The sequence below is a fragment of the Carassius auratus genome, chromosome 20, assembly GCF_003368295.1.
Source record: "Carassius auratus strain Wakin chromosome 20, ASM336829v1, whole genome shotgun sequence".
Lineage (NCBI taxonomy): Eukaryota > Metazoa > Chordata > Actinopteri > Cypriniformes > Cyprinidae > Carassius > Carassius auratus.
In genome coordinates, this window is record NC_039262.1 from 2,234,746 (window position 1) to 2,250,711 (window position 15,966).

At 36.8% G+C, this 15,966-nt stretch overlaps 1 protein-coding gene across 4 annotated transcripts in view; it reads right to left on the minus strand.

Moving 5' to 3' along the window:
- LOC113120501 (centrosomal protein of 85 kDa-like) overlaps nucleotides 1-15,290 on the minus strand; it is a 60,626-nt gene extending 45,336 nt beyond the window's left edge. The window contains exons 1-2 of one of the 4 annotated variants that reach the window (XM_026290362.1): nucleotides 15,187-15,290; nucleotides 5,021-5,179 (exon numbers count right to left, since the gene is read on the minus strand). Coding sequence is in view for 3 of the 4 variants with exons in the window: in XM_026290360.1 (XP_026146145.1) it covers nucleotides 5,021-5,179; nucleotides 7,725-7,773 (208 nt within the window). In the remaining variant the exon portion in view is untranslated. Of the gene's footprint in view, nucleotides 1-5,020; nucleotides 5,180-7,724; nucleotides 8,127-13,174; nucleotides 13,262-15,186 lie in introns of those variants that run through there. The other 3 variants (XM_026290361.1, XM_026290360.1, XM_026290359.1) reach the window with 3 other exon arrangements.
- Nucleotides 15,291-15,966: the final 676 nt, after the last annotated feature.

A 15,966-nucleotide genomic window follows, 5' to 3' on the forward strand; every position in this document is an offset into this window, starting at 1 on the left:
CATGGAAAGGTATAATTAGTGACTCAGGTCATGAGGCGTCCTGGTTCAGAACGAAAGGAATTTCCTGTGCCTTCTTCTAGGTCAGCCACTGGCAGCTCATTTGGAGAGAGGGAATTCTGATCCTCAAGGCGGCGGAAAGTAAGTCAATTAATCTGCAAGAGGACAAGACTCCAACACTTTTCTCAAGGTTAAACTGGTGTCACAGGAAAGCCTGACACTTTGGCAGGACAGGGTTTTGAAGATGAAGACGTCTTGCAAGGAAAAGTTGCTCTGTCATGAGTCCATCAGGGTTCAAAGGGCAAGATGACAACTGATTACCATCAAGCAACCATAATACTTAGCAAGTTCCTGCAGACAGGTTACAATAACTTCATTAGACTGATAAAAATTACTTCATATACAACTTCTCATAGATCAAAGAGAAAAAAACACTTTAGGGTTTTCTATGTAAAATAAAATGAATACATTTAAATGCACAGGCTTCACAACATTATAATTCAAATTATTATAAACAGTTAAATGTTTAAATATTTTATAGATTACAATTTACAGAATAAAATTATGAATGTTTTTGATGACAACAAATATAGAACCTAATACCAATACCAATATGTCTCATATCAACTGATGAATATAAACTAAATATATAAATAAAACCACTAATGTCCACCAAAAATGTATATTATACTGTTATGCAGTAAAACCCTAATTTTATTCAACATTAAACGGACTATTTACCTAGTCAGAAAACCTTTTTTTATGCCAGTTGGCTTGAGGCCTGGTGACTCTGCATCTGAGGTCACATGTGCTCAAAGTGACTGAGTACAATATGACAGGATGTCCTCGATGCAGGACATGTCCCCAGGCTCATAGATATACGGCACTTCCTAACGAACCGTAATGAGGCCGTCTGCTAATTATGAAATCCACATGAGAAGAGCACACCCCCAGTATAAAAACACAGAAAAAGCTAAGGCCTTTGACTAGCAGTCTGCAACAGCATTGTTATAGACATGCAAAAAAAAGATAAACTAGATCAGTGACTTCCAAACATAACAGGCGAGTTTCAAACTTATCAAACTCAACATATCATATATATATATATATATATATATATATATATATATATATATATATATATATATATATATACAGTATATAAAATCCATTCTGTATTTCTAAAACTTCCGAAAAAGTCGGGAAAAACATATCTAGACCTTAAAGATCTAGACCTTAAATCTTCCCAGAAAAAAAGGAAATGGAAAAGTAGCTATTAAATTATAGGGTGGCGCTGTCTGTACATTATGGCTAAATGTATCAGACATTTCTGCGTTTCATAGAGTGAAAATGAAATAAGCCAATTGTAAGTTGACAACTAGATATAGAGGTTTCACAGAGTCTCCCAGAATAGTATTCTTTTTCATATAGCTTACAGTCAGTGAGCCTGCATTAGAATTATTCATGATAGAAAGATTGAGGAGAGAAGGACTTCAGGGAAGACCTATATAAAACCATCCTTGAGCACTGTACAACATGGCCGGATTAAAACAAAGAGGCTTATTTTGGAGAACCATTCGTAAGCCTTTTTATCAGATTTCCTCCGCTCTGCAAAGCTTGACGGTGCATTGTCTGCAAAACCACATTTGTCTCACTGCAGTGAAACAGTAATACTTTGTATTAAACTAGTTATTTAACTAAAAGAGAAAATCAGTACTTATTAGCACAAAAGTAAACCACAAACAAAAACTAACTTTTCCCTCATCCTACACAGCGATTACAGATGTTTCCATAGCAGATCTGCCCTACTTCTGGAGCCAACTCATGCTGGCTGCCTGCATCCAGATCGGCACTGAGACAAAGTCTTGAGATCATGCTTAACTCTTGTACCATTTGGGGCATTTCAATGAAATCACACATTTTCGCATGAGCCAGAATCGAGACAGAATGCATGAACAGCCTGTGGCTTGACCTTGACTTAAGCCCTGAGCAGAGGCGTATTTACTGCGCTAATGATAAAGAGATCAATTAAAGCAACAAGCTGTGATCAATACGAGCTTGACCGCAGTCCGTCTGACGATAAGACTGGCTTGAATTTGTCTTCCTAGGGCACTGAGCCAGGCAAACGTCAACTCCCTTTAGACAGCAGTGGGACAGGAAGTAGGGTGAGGATGGTGAGAGAAGGATGTTGGCTATTGGCTGCTCAAATGTAGGGCAGAATGGTGTGCCTCCAGCTGGGAGCTCACACTGGAAAACACATGATATACCATGGCAAAACCCATCATAATCCTAGGCACCAATTATGTTTATAGAACGGGCGTACAAAACCACATAGATTTCTATTGGAGGAGGGACTGCAAAATTGGTCTTTTGATCACCTAGCAACACGCTAGGAAACACCCAAAACTACCTAGAATGTATCTAGTATGCCCTAGCAACATACTGATTGTTTTAAATTGGAAAGCAGTAATCACATTTTCTCCTGCACTTGCTATTTTAGTATTATTTATATACTATTAAAATACTTTAAAGGAGCTTATTTTCTCTGTGTTTTGTAGTGTGATTCATGACCCAGAAAGCAACAGGAACATTAAACTGCTGTGAACCAATATAATGTTACACATCCATTTTCTTTCTCACTTGTTTACTTTCACTAAGCCATAAGCAACTGTGTTTACAAGGACACTTGCAGAGACATGGATTTCGACATAGTTGTGAACAGAATTCACTGTTCACATGCATCTGCTTGGGTCTTACCGTGTCTACACAAAAGGCGAGCAGCGTGGTGTGACGCGACAAAATACTATAGAACCGTAGCACACACAACGCCTCTCCACTTGCTCCCGATTTCTCTCAACATGGCAACACAAGAGCTGTCAGTCAATACATGGGAAACAAAGTGGCCTTAATCTTTTGAAAAAGTAGTCTAACTCAGATTTCCATAGCCCCTTTCACACTGCACGTCAGACCCAGCAAATTGCCCGGACATTGCAGGGTCACCTTCTGTGTGAAAGCAAACACGTCCCGGGATTGATTCTGGGATTGATCCCGGTTTGGGGACCTGGTAACATTGCCGGGTTCAGTCCCGGAACGAGCGATATGAACAAAAGCCAGATATAATGCCGTGTCGAAGTGATGACGCACGTTATCGTGCGACTCTTTTACCAGGTGTTTTGAAGGAAGATCATAGTTCACGACGAAAAAATATGAGCAAACTGTAATGAAGCAGAGATCAGTTAGTTCCTCACTTTCTGTGCTGAAGAAGAGATCGTTCGCTAGCTTCAGTGAAAGTATAACGTGTCTAATGTTTTCGACTCGTACATTACACTTCAGACACTGATGTCACATGTCGTTACGGGAAAGCACGCACATATTCCGGGTAATCACTGGCAGTGTGAAAGTGCAAAATCTAGCGACCCGTAATAATTGCCGGGACACATTACCCGTGTATTTGCCGGAATCGCGGTGTGAAAGGGGCTCATCTAAATTTAAAAAAAAAAAGTAATGTGTTACTTTACTAGTTACTTCAAAAAAGTAATCCAGTTATATAACTTGCGTTAATTGTAATGCGTTAATTCCAACACTGCTGACCACCAGCATCTAGTAAATAAAGCTCATTAGTGCTGCTAAACTTAAGTGACATTCAATTTGTGTTTGTAAATGTATTCCATGAGTATGTTGTGAACGTTATGGTAAAGGAACTGCCTGAATTCTCCTGCATAATGAATGAAGCATTCTAAAGCAAATGTAGTGACTGAGCTGCCTAGCTGATAATAGCAGCTAAGCTGTTGGTAGTTATATATACTGAAATATGTATGACCATATCCAAGCTCCTATGCAAGAGATATAGGCAGATATAACGGGTGTGCTTGTTTTGACAACCATCATTCAATCACCATTACAACTAAAACCCAAATAGCCTTTAGTCCATAATTTTCATCTTCCCAACCCTGAAAGCATTACTTTAACCATAGGTACATCCAATTTAGGTTACTGCCAAAACAGGCTTAGATTTATAACACACGCAGTTGGTTAGATATTAGAATACCCAATCCAAGACTGCCAATTTTACAACTAAATAGTATAACATTTTTATCCTCGATGATTCTTACAGTGCTTTACCTATACTAAGAGCAGACTAACATTAATAGTAAATGTCAGTAAAAATCAAACAAGAAATTTAAGCCAACATCATTTCTCAATGCAAAGACAAAATAACAAAATCCTGTAGAGTAAAAAGGCTTACCTCTCATTCTCTTCTCTTGCGCAAATTTTCAGCTTTGCCATCAAAAGAATAAACTACAGTGTAAAATATAATAAAATAAAAAAGTACATTTTTATAGTATATACTACTCTCACTTTCATTTGTTTCCAAATGCAGGCATCTATATCAGTCCCTAAACTCTTGGTTTAGAATAATTTAGAGAAAATTATGCATATGGTTGGCCTTATAATTCCTATACTGTCTCTAACATGTACAAAAAAAAGTAAACATGCATCATGGCATCATTTTCTGACAGAATCAGAGTGTTTAGATGCAAACAGTCATTTGGGAAAAGAGGAAACGAATTGATTTAACAATACACATCATCTTATAATCTCCACCCATAAGCCACTGCACACATTGGCCTACATATATTTTAGAGACATTGAAGCGTGACCTATTTCTAGAGGCTTTTACAATCCGATGCTTGCTAAGGGTAACTTCTCAAAAATCAAGGTGGTTGACAAATAATAGGAAGAATGCCCTGGTTTGACCTCGCTAAAGCATTAAAATCTCTATTTGTTGGTCACGGCGAAACTAAAGCCAATCCCATTTGAGGTTTTGTCTGACTAAAGCGAAGCATGAGGAGTCAGGTCATGACTTCGGGCTGATTTTGTAATGAGCTTGCTAGAAAACGTCTGACTGCGAAAACCAGGCATGAATTACAAACAGCCGATCAATAACACTTTTCACACCTCGCAAAACAGATTAAAGCCGGTCAGCCGAGCCACATGTGGTATGTTCATAAACGTCTCGTACCTTCTACGCTGTCAGAACACGAGGTCCCGATGCCGGTATCGCCACTGTCCGAGGCAGCGCTGTGACGTCGCCCGCGGCTGCTAATGCCAGTGGCGGAAGAGGAAGCTTGCCATGCTGAGTCGCAGCCAGGGACCCATCCAGGAGAGGACGTGCTCGAACCTAGGAGACAAACAGAACAGGGTTACCATGGTAGAAGAGAAAACAAATAGAAGGATGTCATGTCCAACCAACACATGATTTCAAACTGTATCAGCACTTGGTTTATTCACAATGAAAGTCGTTTAGTTAAGTGAGCATTCAAAAAACTTGACAGAAGTGTAACCTGAAAGCTGCAAATCTCAGATAGACATTACAAACACGTCAATGAAATGAGATGAATGTGAACAAACATAGAATTGAGAATCAACAACCGGTTCTTATCCAGAATCATTAACAAAAAATAAAAAAATAAGAAAAGGCCTGTCAAGTAAACCAAATGTCATGGAAATCTGAAAAAAAAAGTACAATTATGTACTTAAGGTTTCTGAGCTTGACTCATATATGAGTGATATTAATATTAGTATTTGTTTGATTATTAAAAATTATTAAAATTAATAATTTTGTTTTAGTATTTTTTACACTTGTACACACACACACACACACACACACACACACACACATATATATATATATATATATATATATATATATATATATATATATATATACTGCCATTAAGATGCCTGAGGTAAGTACATTTTATTTAGTTACTTTTAAAATTAATTAATACTTTTATTGTGCACGGACACATTAAATTGATCTAAAGTGGCGTAAAGAAATCTGTAATGTTACAAAACATTTCTATTTTAAATGAAAGCTGTTCTTTTGAACATATTAATCCATTAAAGAATACTGTTGTCAACATTAATAATAATAAGAGATGTTTCTTAAACACTAAATTATCATATAAGAATGTTATCTTACTGGAGCATTGGCTGCTGAAAATTCAGCTTTAACATCAAAGTAATACATTTGGATTAAAATGACATTTTAAGATTTAAGAATGTTTCACAATGTTTTTTACTGTAGAAAAAAGAAAAATAAATAAGTAAGCTATGACTTCTTTTAAAAACATTTAAAAATATTACTGACCTCAAACTTTTGAACGGTAAACAAACTAAACAAAACGTTTAATGTAGTTTAGAAAAATATTTGAATAAAACATACAAATATCACCTCTAACATTTTTGGGGCCAAAAACTACTAAATCACTAAAACAAGGTGAAGTTCAGTGAACCAAATGGTCAGATTTGCCCTCGAGGGCTCGTCCCCAATATCTGCTGGCCTAATCTGTTCTGAGGTGTAATCGGTTTAGACACCACCATTTCGGCTGTCCCCTGTAATGCCTGGCAGGAAAAAAGTGGAATATATAAACCCTCTTGCCTACATCTCTGAACATTTTGATTTGCTTCCAAATAGTGGAGAAAAAAAAAATCTTAATACTGATTCATAATAAACGAAGAGATGAAAAACTACAACAGATACATTTCAGAATTGATCATTAACTTGTTATTAAAACTGTGGAAAGTATAAACCTCATCCTTTTCCTTTCAGGTGCAGTCAGCAAATTCTATACTCCTAACACACGCATTTATATTGTGCCATACATCTGAGAAAACTCACAAACTGAGTTTGAAGCATTTTGCCCTGAAACAGCAATAAACAGAAAACCAAAAAATACTTCAGATGCTTTACATGAAAGCCAAGCTCCAGCCGAAATCACTAAGGCCAGAACCAAAATTACATCTCCATAATTCCTGGGTGGAAAACCTCAAGTTCCTAATAGTTCGTATGAAAGTGATCTACATTAGCCATCGTAACAGAGTAGCAGATCTGTAAATATCCCGGGTAAACACAGGGCTCAATGTTGATGAGGCTCCAGCAACTTCTAGACCACCAACAGTTATGCAACGTGATATGAATTATTAAAAAACACTGGCAGAGAGACTAGCCAGAATCTGTTGCATCACTGTTCAATATTAAGACAACTTTCAAACAAGAAGTGTAAAACCACAAGCTACTAAACACTGAACACGTGTTTGTTTGGATTTTACTGTCACCAGTATACAATTTGTTTAAAAAAATAAAGAAAGAATAAGAAAGACTGGACTAAAGACACATGCAAGGAATTTATAATTCAATATTTGAGATAAAAAAGGACAATTATTTAAATCACAAAATGGATATATATATATTTTTTTTTTTTTATGGATTATTATAACACATTTATATACATATTTACAAATAAATATTTTTTTTTCTAATTTATTATACATCCAACATTAATAGTAGCTACAAACCTTAAACTAAATAAATATTCTAGACAATGCTTTGCTTTAGAAAAAAACATTTAATAGCCCTCTCTCTCTATATGCCATCTGTGTGCCACAGAAGTGCATATATTAAAAGGCCCCCCAATAAAGAGATAGAAGACGTTAGAGACCTTTGTGTCCATATCTGACTCAAAGACAAAGCTGAAGGTGACACGAGTGATGCTGTCAAACCATCACAATTCAATAACATCACAACACTCATAACGGAACATTACGTATCTAATATATCACAGTCGGAGAGCGCGAAACAACAATACACGCGATCAAATATGGCTGTTCCTATGAGCATATCTGGCTTACAGTGTGTCATTACACAAGAACTAGGCTCTTACCTATCTTATAAGCGTCGAATCCGTCCTCAAAATCGTTCCTGGCCCACATGGCGCTCGGTTTCACACAATGAACCGATAGATCCGACACAACGAGCCGAGAAAAAATGCACGACCCCACTAAGAAAAGCAGGGGAGGTGTTTAAGTGAAACCGCATTCCATAGCCAGCAGTGACTGGAAGAACCTGCGCGTACAATCTGAGACCAACGCGTTAATATGTCGCTACGCGGTAGTCCTGCAAGGCTGGCGAGTATGTCGCAGATTTGAGCCGGAGTTATGAACTAGTATTCGCAGTATGACTTGCTGGCAGCTGCATCGCGAGGATGTGAGCTCACTGCCTGCAGCTCTCTCCAGAGATCCGCGGAGAAACGCAATCACAGTCCGAGAGCGAGCGACACTGGCTCCTCCCACTCAAAGCCATGCTCTCGACTGGAAGAACAGACCGGGGCTAGTTGTCACACGGGTGAAAAGTGTCTTAACCCTTTAGTTGCCAGGAATTTCTCTAAAATAATTCTGAAAATCTTCAAACGCACCAGCACTCACAAAACAATTTGTTTTTAATTGTACAGTTTGTACTTTTGAAATAAAATATAAAAAAAAAAAAAACTGAAAACGAACTGTACACAGTTGAAAATAAAACCAATAAAAACTAAATGTACAGTTGAAAATAAAACCAATGTTTGTAAATAAATAAATAAAAGGAAAAAAAATATCATATGAAATTAGTTTTTTATAACTTCCGATATACAAAAATCGATATACCTCTCCCCAGCTCAAGTAGTTTTAAACTTTTTTATATTTATTCATAACTACATGTTAGTCAAAATAATGGTTAGATCCATCTGCATTCTTTTTTTCTGTCTTTCTTTCTTAAATTGTGGTCAAAATTGAAATTTTAATTTTGCATTTTTTCTTTTTTCTTAAAATATGTGTATTCATGGATATGTTAAATGGACTTATGAACATGAGATATAAAGTACTGGACTAAAAAGTGAGACAATAACTAGTCCTGATCTCCCACACAGTATGAATGGAGGTGACATAAGTATAAGCAAATACTTATTGTATAAGCAAATACAATTTTATTAATATGTTGTAAAGTTTATTTTCAAGTATTAATACTTATATATTTAAAACTGATCATTTTAATGGATTTTAAATATTATGTGATGTTTTTATTGATTTAAAGTTACTATAAACTAATATAGTTAAGTTGTTAAAGCCGGTCAGCCGAGCCACATGTGGTTTGTTCATAAAAGTTATAGTTAAACTAACTAGTAAAGTTGCTATACACTAATATAGAGTGGTATTTGTTGCCAAGGTCTTGAGGGGATAAAATTAAATGTTCTCATGGTTCAAATCAACAAACACACTCACCACTATTCAGATGGCACATTCTTGCAACATACAAATGTACAAAACATAAGGATTACTGCTCTGATTTTTCACAATATCCGCATTGCATAACACTTACAATTATCACGACTGCTGCGGAAACAATTGCGATGTGTATTTACATCAAGGTACCTCAATATATGCAATAACTGAAATTTGAAAAAATAAAATTTAATCAAACCATGTCAAACTGCACACAACAGAAAAGGAAGACAAACAACGCTCCGTTGTCTGCTTAATAGGGTCTGTATCAACAGAAGAAAAAAAATCAGTCTGAGGCAGGCGAGAAAAATCAGGACTGCATAATTACTGTATTATCCTGGTGCAATTGTGCATAACCTCACAATTATGAACATGCATTCATATGCAATTACCCCATTCTGACAACACTGACAATTCCAAGTATAACATCATCTCTGACGAAAAAAAAGAAAATAAACGTTTTTTGCTTTTAAAAGTTTTTGCTATTCTTTTTACTTGCTTCTCGAATGTTTTTATTATTATTTTTTAATTAAGAGGTATTTAATGACATGAAAAAAATACAAAAGCAAGATACATTCACTAAAAACTGTTTTTCAAGGGGCAAACTATTGTGATGGGCCATTATGATAAGCCTTTGATAACTAGATCAATATTATATAAAAGTATACAAGGTCCAGGCCCAAAGCATACCACCACAATAGTTGCATAAGCTCCTGTCCTCGGGGCCTATTCATCAAATGTATTATGCATACAGTTCCATGCCGCCAATTTGACAAATCAGTTCTGTCTCCACAGGAAAGGACTGCACCTGACCTGCACCTCATTTAAAATCATAGACAGTAAAAGAAATGGACACAGCGACCCCATTGGAACTCAACTGAGACAAGTGAAGCCCATTTTTAGCTATTTTTAGCACTTCCGTTTCTGACGCGCAGACTCAAACTAAGCTTGACGACGTCAGCAACCTGTCTGCCAGATGTAAATCTTCTAGTAGCTGTGCGTGCAAACTGCCATCGTTAATCTTGCAGAGACGGCGAGCTTGAGCGGGGAGTTCTTTGGCGTGAGTGAGCAGGAGAAAGTATTCTGATTTATTATTTTGTATAGTATTTTAAAATGTAACGCCAGTACGCCATATTAAGTTAATTGCCTGTGAGCTTCTCCTCCTGTCTGTACGGTAATTTCTCTACTGTGCGACAGAGAGTCGAGTGATTATGACGCAATCGTTACAAAAACTGTTTCTACGGGGCCATAATGTAACATAGAAGGTAATGGAGCCCTTTATACATTGTCGTGTATCTTTAGAAATAAATAATGGACAAACGGAGTCTTTAAACGCCTCAGATGTAAAGTTATTCACTGTCAAAGTGACGCCAAAATGAATGGGAGTCAATGGGAATGCTAACGCAAGTGAAGTTCTGCTACAAGATGGCGGCACGCGGCCGACTTCAACTTCCGGTTGGCTTCCTTGCCGCCTGTTTAACATTTTATGTTTCTTAAAGGAATAGTTCACCTTAAAAATTATTATATACTCACCCTCATGTTGTTCAAAACCTTTATAAATGTGGAAGACAAAAATCTGAAGACTTGTACTGTTCACTTATTTCCACACATTTACATTAATTGGGAATTGGAGCTTCAAAAAGCACATAAAAGCTTTAATTAAAGCTTTCATATTCAAAAATATTATGAATTTAGTTAATTTGACTTTGCATGAAAACAATGAAATCAAGTCTGGTTCGTGAACAAATCTGTTAAGGTTGTTAACTGGATCAACCGATTAATTGAAAAGATCCAATTCAATAGTTCCGCAACATCTTTTCGAAGCTTGAAAGCTTCAACCCAAATTCACTGCACTTGGAAGATGGCAAACTACATTGGCCAAGTAGTGCAGAACCCATCGAAATCTCCACAACACAACGGAATCAAGCCAAAACACAACAAAATTAGCACAATACAATGGAAACAACCCACAACACAGCAGAAACAAGTCGTAACACAATGCAAATGAAACAAGCTACACAATGGAAACAAGCTACACAACATAATTAATCCTATTTTTTGTGGCAATTTCATTGTGTTGTGGAGATTTCGTTGTGTTGTGCACTACTGGGCCACTGTAGAAAACAGCAAATGGTACTATTCTGCAAAATCCTTCTTTTGTGCTTTGTGGATGAGAGAAAGTCATACAAGTTTGAAACGACAAAGGAGTAAGTAAATAATGACAGTGTTCACTGAGGTTCAGAATGCACTTCTGCTACATGTTGGGGCTTGCTTAATGGCCACCTGCATATTTGGAAACCGTATTGAGGAAGTGAACAAAGACACCTAGCAGATGTTCCTGCAGACTAAACTCAGTCCTGGTACTGGATGACACTGAGGCCTGTCTACACAACAACAGAAGCTCTGAGCCACAGTTCTGACCCACTCACTCCACACACAGAGCAGACACATCATTACACAAAGAGTGCTCACACTCCACTGTGAACAGCCATGCTGTGTGATGGTGCCAAAATGCACTGAACAAATCTCTGCAAAGGAAAGCATCGCTATTACTATCGCTCATCAAACTTCAGCACATAACTTCTCCCAGGCTGTTTTGTTACAGACATAAATGATGACTTAGCTCAAGCAGCTTATTGAGGAGAGGTGTGCTATTACTTTCCTAAAGGCATTTTACACAGCTGAGTTAAGGCTTCTCTGTGCCTGGTTACAATTCTGTATAAAGACATAATGTTGCACAAAAGCCAGACTAAATTATGCCTGCTCTCACATGGTTATCTTTGCTCTGTAAATGCACCTCTGAGCAGTATTAATAAGTCTGTGTAAACACACCTAAGTGCCATTTCAGAAGTGCCTCTGTGTCACCTTTGCAGTTTCAATTTGGCATGAGTGACCTGCCATATGGTTTACCCCCTCCAAAAAAAAAAAAAAAAAAAAAAATCCCTGAAAGTGGGACCTTAATATTCTAGAATACAAAATATCAGAGATTTGAAGATGGACCCTTTTGAAAAACTTACCAAACACCCAAAAAACATTAGGAACCACACATCAATGCTCTGACAACTACCAAGCATTAATATATATATAATTACTTTTTATTTCCATTTTATAGATAAATGGTCTATGTCAGCAGCATTTGTGGAAATATGTTGTACTTTAAACAATACAATATTACAGAATCAACTGCCTTGATTAAAATCAACACTGGCGCAAACTGAGATAACATTTCAACAATATTTTCCATAAACAGCACTCTCATTTTTCTAACTAGCGATCGTGTTTTAACAGAATAAAGGTCTTTGACCCTCTTGGCAATGAATGAAGGCTGTTGCTACTCGACCCAAACAACACATTTCCTCTCAGAGGACTGAGAAAGAGCCCTTCACCACGCCACCAGTGTTGACACTGACAACTTCACTCCGGTATTTCACCTCGGATCGGGGGCTGGTTTGGGAGAGAACCACATAATTCCATGAGGTTTGGAGCGAGTGGGACGTACAAACCAGGGAATCAAGAATCAGTGTATTTTTTGCATGTTATCGAACTAGTGCAGACTGCACCCAGCCCCCACTTCCTGTCTCTCTGCCAGGAAACCAGCGGCTGCATTTAAACACAGTGGACCTGCACATGCCTGTGCTTTCCATAGAAACAGTACCAGGCCAAAGTATGACTGGTCAGTTTTTGGCGTACTATACATTTCACATTTTAAACATATTTCCTTCATATATTCGACTTCCTGTTTATAATACCTGGATGCTCTAAACAAAGGTATTTGCTTCCTAAAAATACACATATTAACCAGAATTAAATAAAAAAATATGCGTCAACCAATCACATATTCCAAATAACAAGATTCGTGAATTCTGGTTCCTATAATATGATCTTTGTCTTCAAATGTACAGCATGAAAGGTCAACAGCATTCATTACGAAGAGTCTCAAAGCCTATTTTCAAATTTAAATCAGTTCAAGTGCCAACACAAATAGCAATGCCCCATATTCCTCGGCCTGGAAAGGAAAAACTTTCCAAAAGTTCAATTAAAATGACAAATATAGTTGTACAAATGCAAAACTTACAGTTGTTGGTCGACATGGGAAATGCACATTATGCAGAAGTAGCGGGAGGAAGTGGTGTTTGCTAAGCATACGTTACCTTGTGGGGAACTCTGTTGGCCAATGAGATCACATGAAACACATCACAGACACTTTTGAATAGATGTGACAAAACGTCTTGCTTTTAAGTGCCATTAAAACGATCAACCAACTCACAATCATTTGGTTCTTGGGTGGAAACAAAATAAAAATAAAAACTGTTGGTATTTTTTTGATGCCCATTAGCTTCTGTTTGAACTGCAAAGGTCAGGACTTCTGACTTTGTAGTTTTCCAGAGGCACTCTAGTGGCACTCCTGTTAAACAGATCACAGCAGGAGGCGTCCGGTCTCAACAGGCAGGCTAGAAACCATAGTCAAAGATCAATACCGGTCTAGGTCAGAGGGACCTTTATGAAGTGTTTGTGGAACTAGAGCAGACTTTGATTCTCTCACAGAACATTTGCCTCACAAAGTGAATTATCTTGCACTAAAAGAAAGCTTGAAACATTTATACCTTGAATAGTTCACACAAAAATGACAATTCTACATCATTAACTCACTCTTTTGGTCCTTAAAACCCATTTGATTTTAGTACACTTTGAAATCAGTTTTATTTTTTCCAAATGTACTAAAAGTTGTGTACTATGGCCCTGTGAAACACTTTTTTTTCAAATTAACTTTTATTTATATCATATTCTGTTAGCCATTCATTTTCTGGATTCCATCTTAAATGTTTTCATACAATTTTAATCAAAAGCATCTCTAAATAACTTACTTGTTTACATTTTTTTCTGGTAAATGTTTTTTTCTTCCTGGTAATATTTCATTAAAATTTATGTTTTAATTATAATTTTATTGTCAGTAATATGTTTTTGTCACAGTTTCTTCATGTTAAGCCAAACTTTTATTTTGACGGACCTCAAAACCCTTTAGGTTTCTGTTTGAATTAGGGCTGTCAGATAAACGCATTAACTTTATTAGTTATGAAAGTGATTAAAATATATTAAAGGGGTCATATGATGCGATTCAAATTTTTCCTTTCTCTTTGGAGTGTTACAAGCTCTTGATGTATAAATAAGATCTGTAAAGTTGCAAAGAATAATGTCTCAAATCCAAAGAGATATTCTTTATCAAAGTTAAGACTCTGACACGGCCCACTGAAACACCTTGTTTAAACACGCCCCCACATGTCTACATCACTATGTGGAAATATTTGTGTAATGCTGCCCAAATGTTCACAGAAAGAAAGACGTGGATTCAGTAACCACGGTTCGTGTCGAAGCAGCCATGTCAGAGAGATATTGTGTCTATCTAGGTGTAAGCAAAAGCAAAATGGACAAATTTGCTATTTTATCAGCTATAAACTGTATAAATATTCTTCAACACGTTTGGAAAACACAGGTTTGTGCTGTTAGTAACTAATAACTGAACTTTCATTTTTGAGTTCAATTTTTCCTTACACTGTTGAGACACTCAGAAGGATGTTGCAAATTTCACATACTTGCTAACGTGTGAGTCAGTGTTTCTTTATCAGCAATTTTCTTTCCAGTTAGCAGGCGATGGCTGACCATGCAGAAGAGGATGTGTTGCCCACACACATTAAATGTGTCAAATGCATGCCAGTCATGTCAAAAACATACTTACATTTATCACAAAAACAGAGCAAACTAGCTTTTTCTAAAGCAGATAGAGTTTGCTCCATGACAACTCCCATAAACCTGCTATTCACAGTGATTGATGTTTTTTCCCCTGAAGCGTTCCAGGTGAAGAGTTGTAAAAACAACATTCATATTACACCTCTGGGTTTATGTAATCGAGCTACACCCCAACTGTCTGAGCAACAAGTTCTGTTCTGTCCAGTTCACATGATTAGGTGCAACCAGAGAAGATCATAATGCCTGTACCTGAATCAAACAACTCACTTTCTTCTTTATTAATCTTTACAGAATTACAGCTTGCAGCATAAATGCTTGTTTCTCAAAGATTTCCGTGCTTACCCTAAAAGAAGAGTGTTCTAGCTCAGGCCAAAAAGGAAAATCCCAGGTCCTGCCAAACTAAACTCCAACTCTGCTGAACAGAACAGAATAGAGTTTAAAGAAAGGTGCTCCTTTAGATGTGCAGTGGCTCAATGTTCACTCAAGGCACCAAAATCACTCAGGCATATGCTTCTGACATGACATGCAAGGCTTTCAAAAATGTCAAAACAACCTGATGGGGAAATTGAAAGCTTCACGCCTTCTTCTGACCTAAATACCAAAAGGTTTTGATTAGAATTCTTTTTTTATTACAATTGCATCCATCCACCCACCATCCTCTATATGTACATATAAACAGAAACTTTTTCGATAAATTGTTAGTCAGATATAAACTGTAACTTTGTAATTTTGATGATAAATTGATAAAAACCTTTAGAAAAAAACTAAACTTTTGTAAGTGTATTTAGACGTGTGCTTTTGTGTGTGTTAACTTATAAAACTATAATGTTGTGTAGCTTTATTGCCAAGCAAAACATGTTACCTGTTTCTGATGCAGAAAAGCTAGTTCATGCATTCATGACCTCTAGACTGGACAATTGTAATGCACTGCTAGGTGGTTCTCCTGCATGCTCAATAAACAAGCTACAAGTAGTCCAAAATGTAGTGGCTAGAGTCCTTACCAGGACAAGACAATATGATAATATTACCCCAATTCTACAGTCTCTGTCTGCACTGGCTACCTATGAAGTTCTGTATCGGTTACAAATTATTATTACTTACCTACAAGGCTCTTATAGTTTA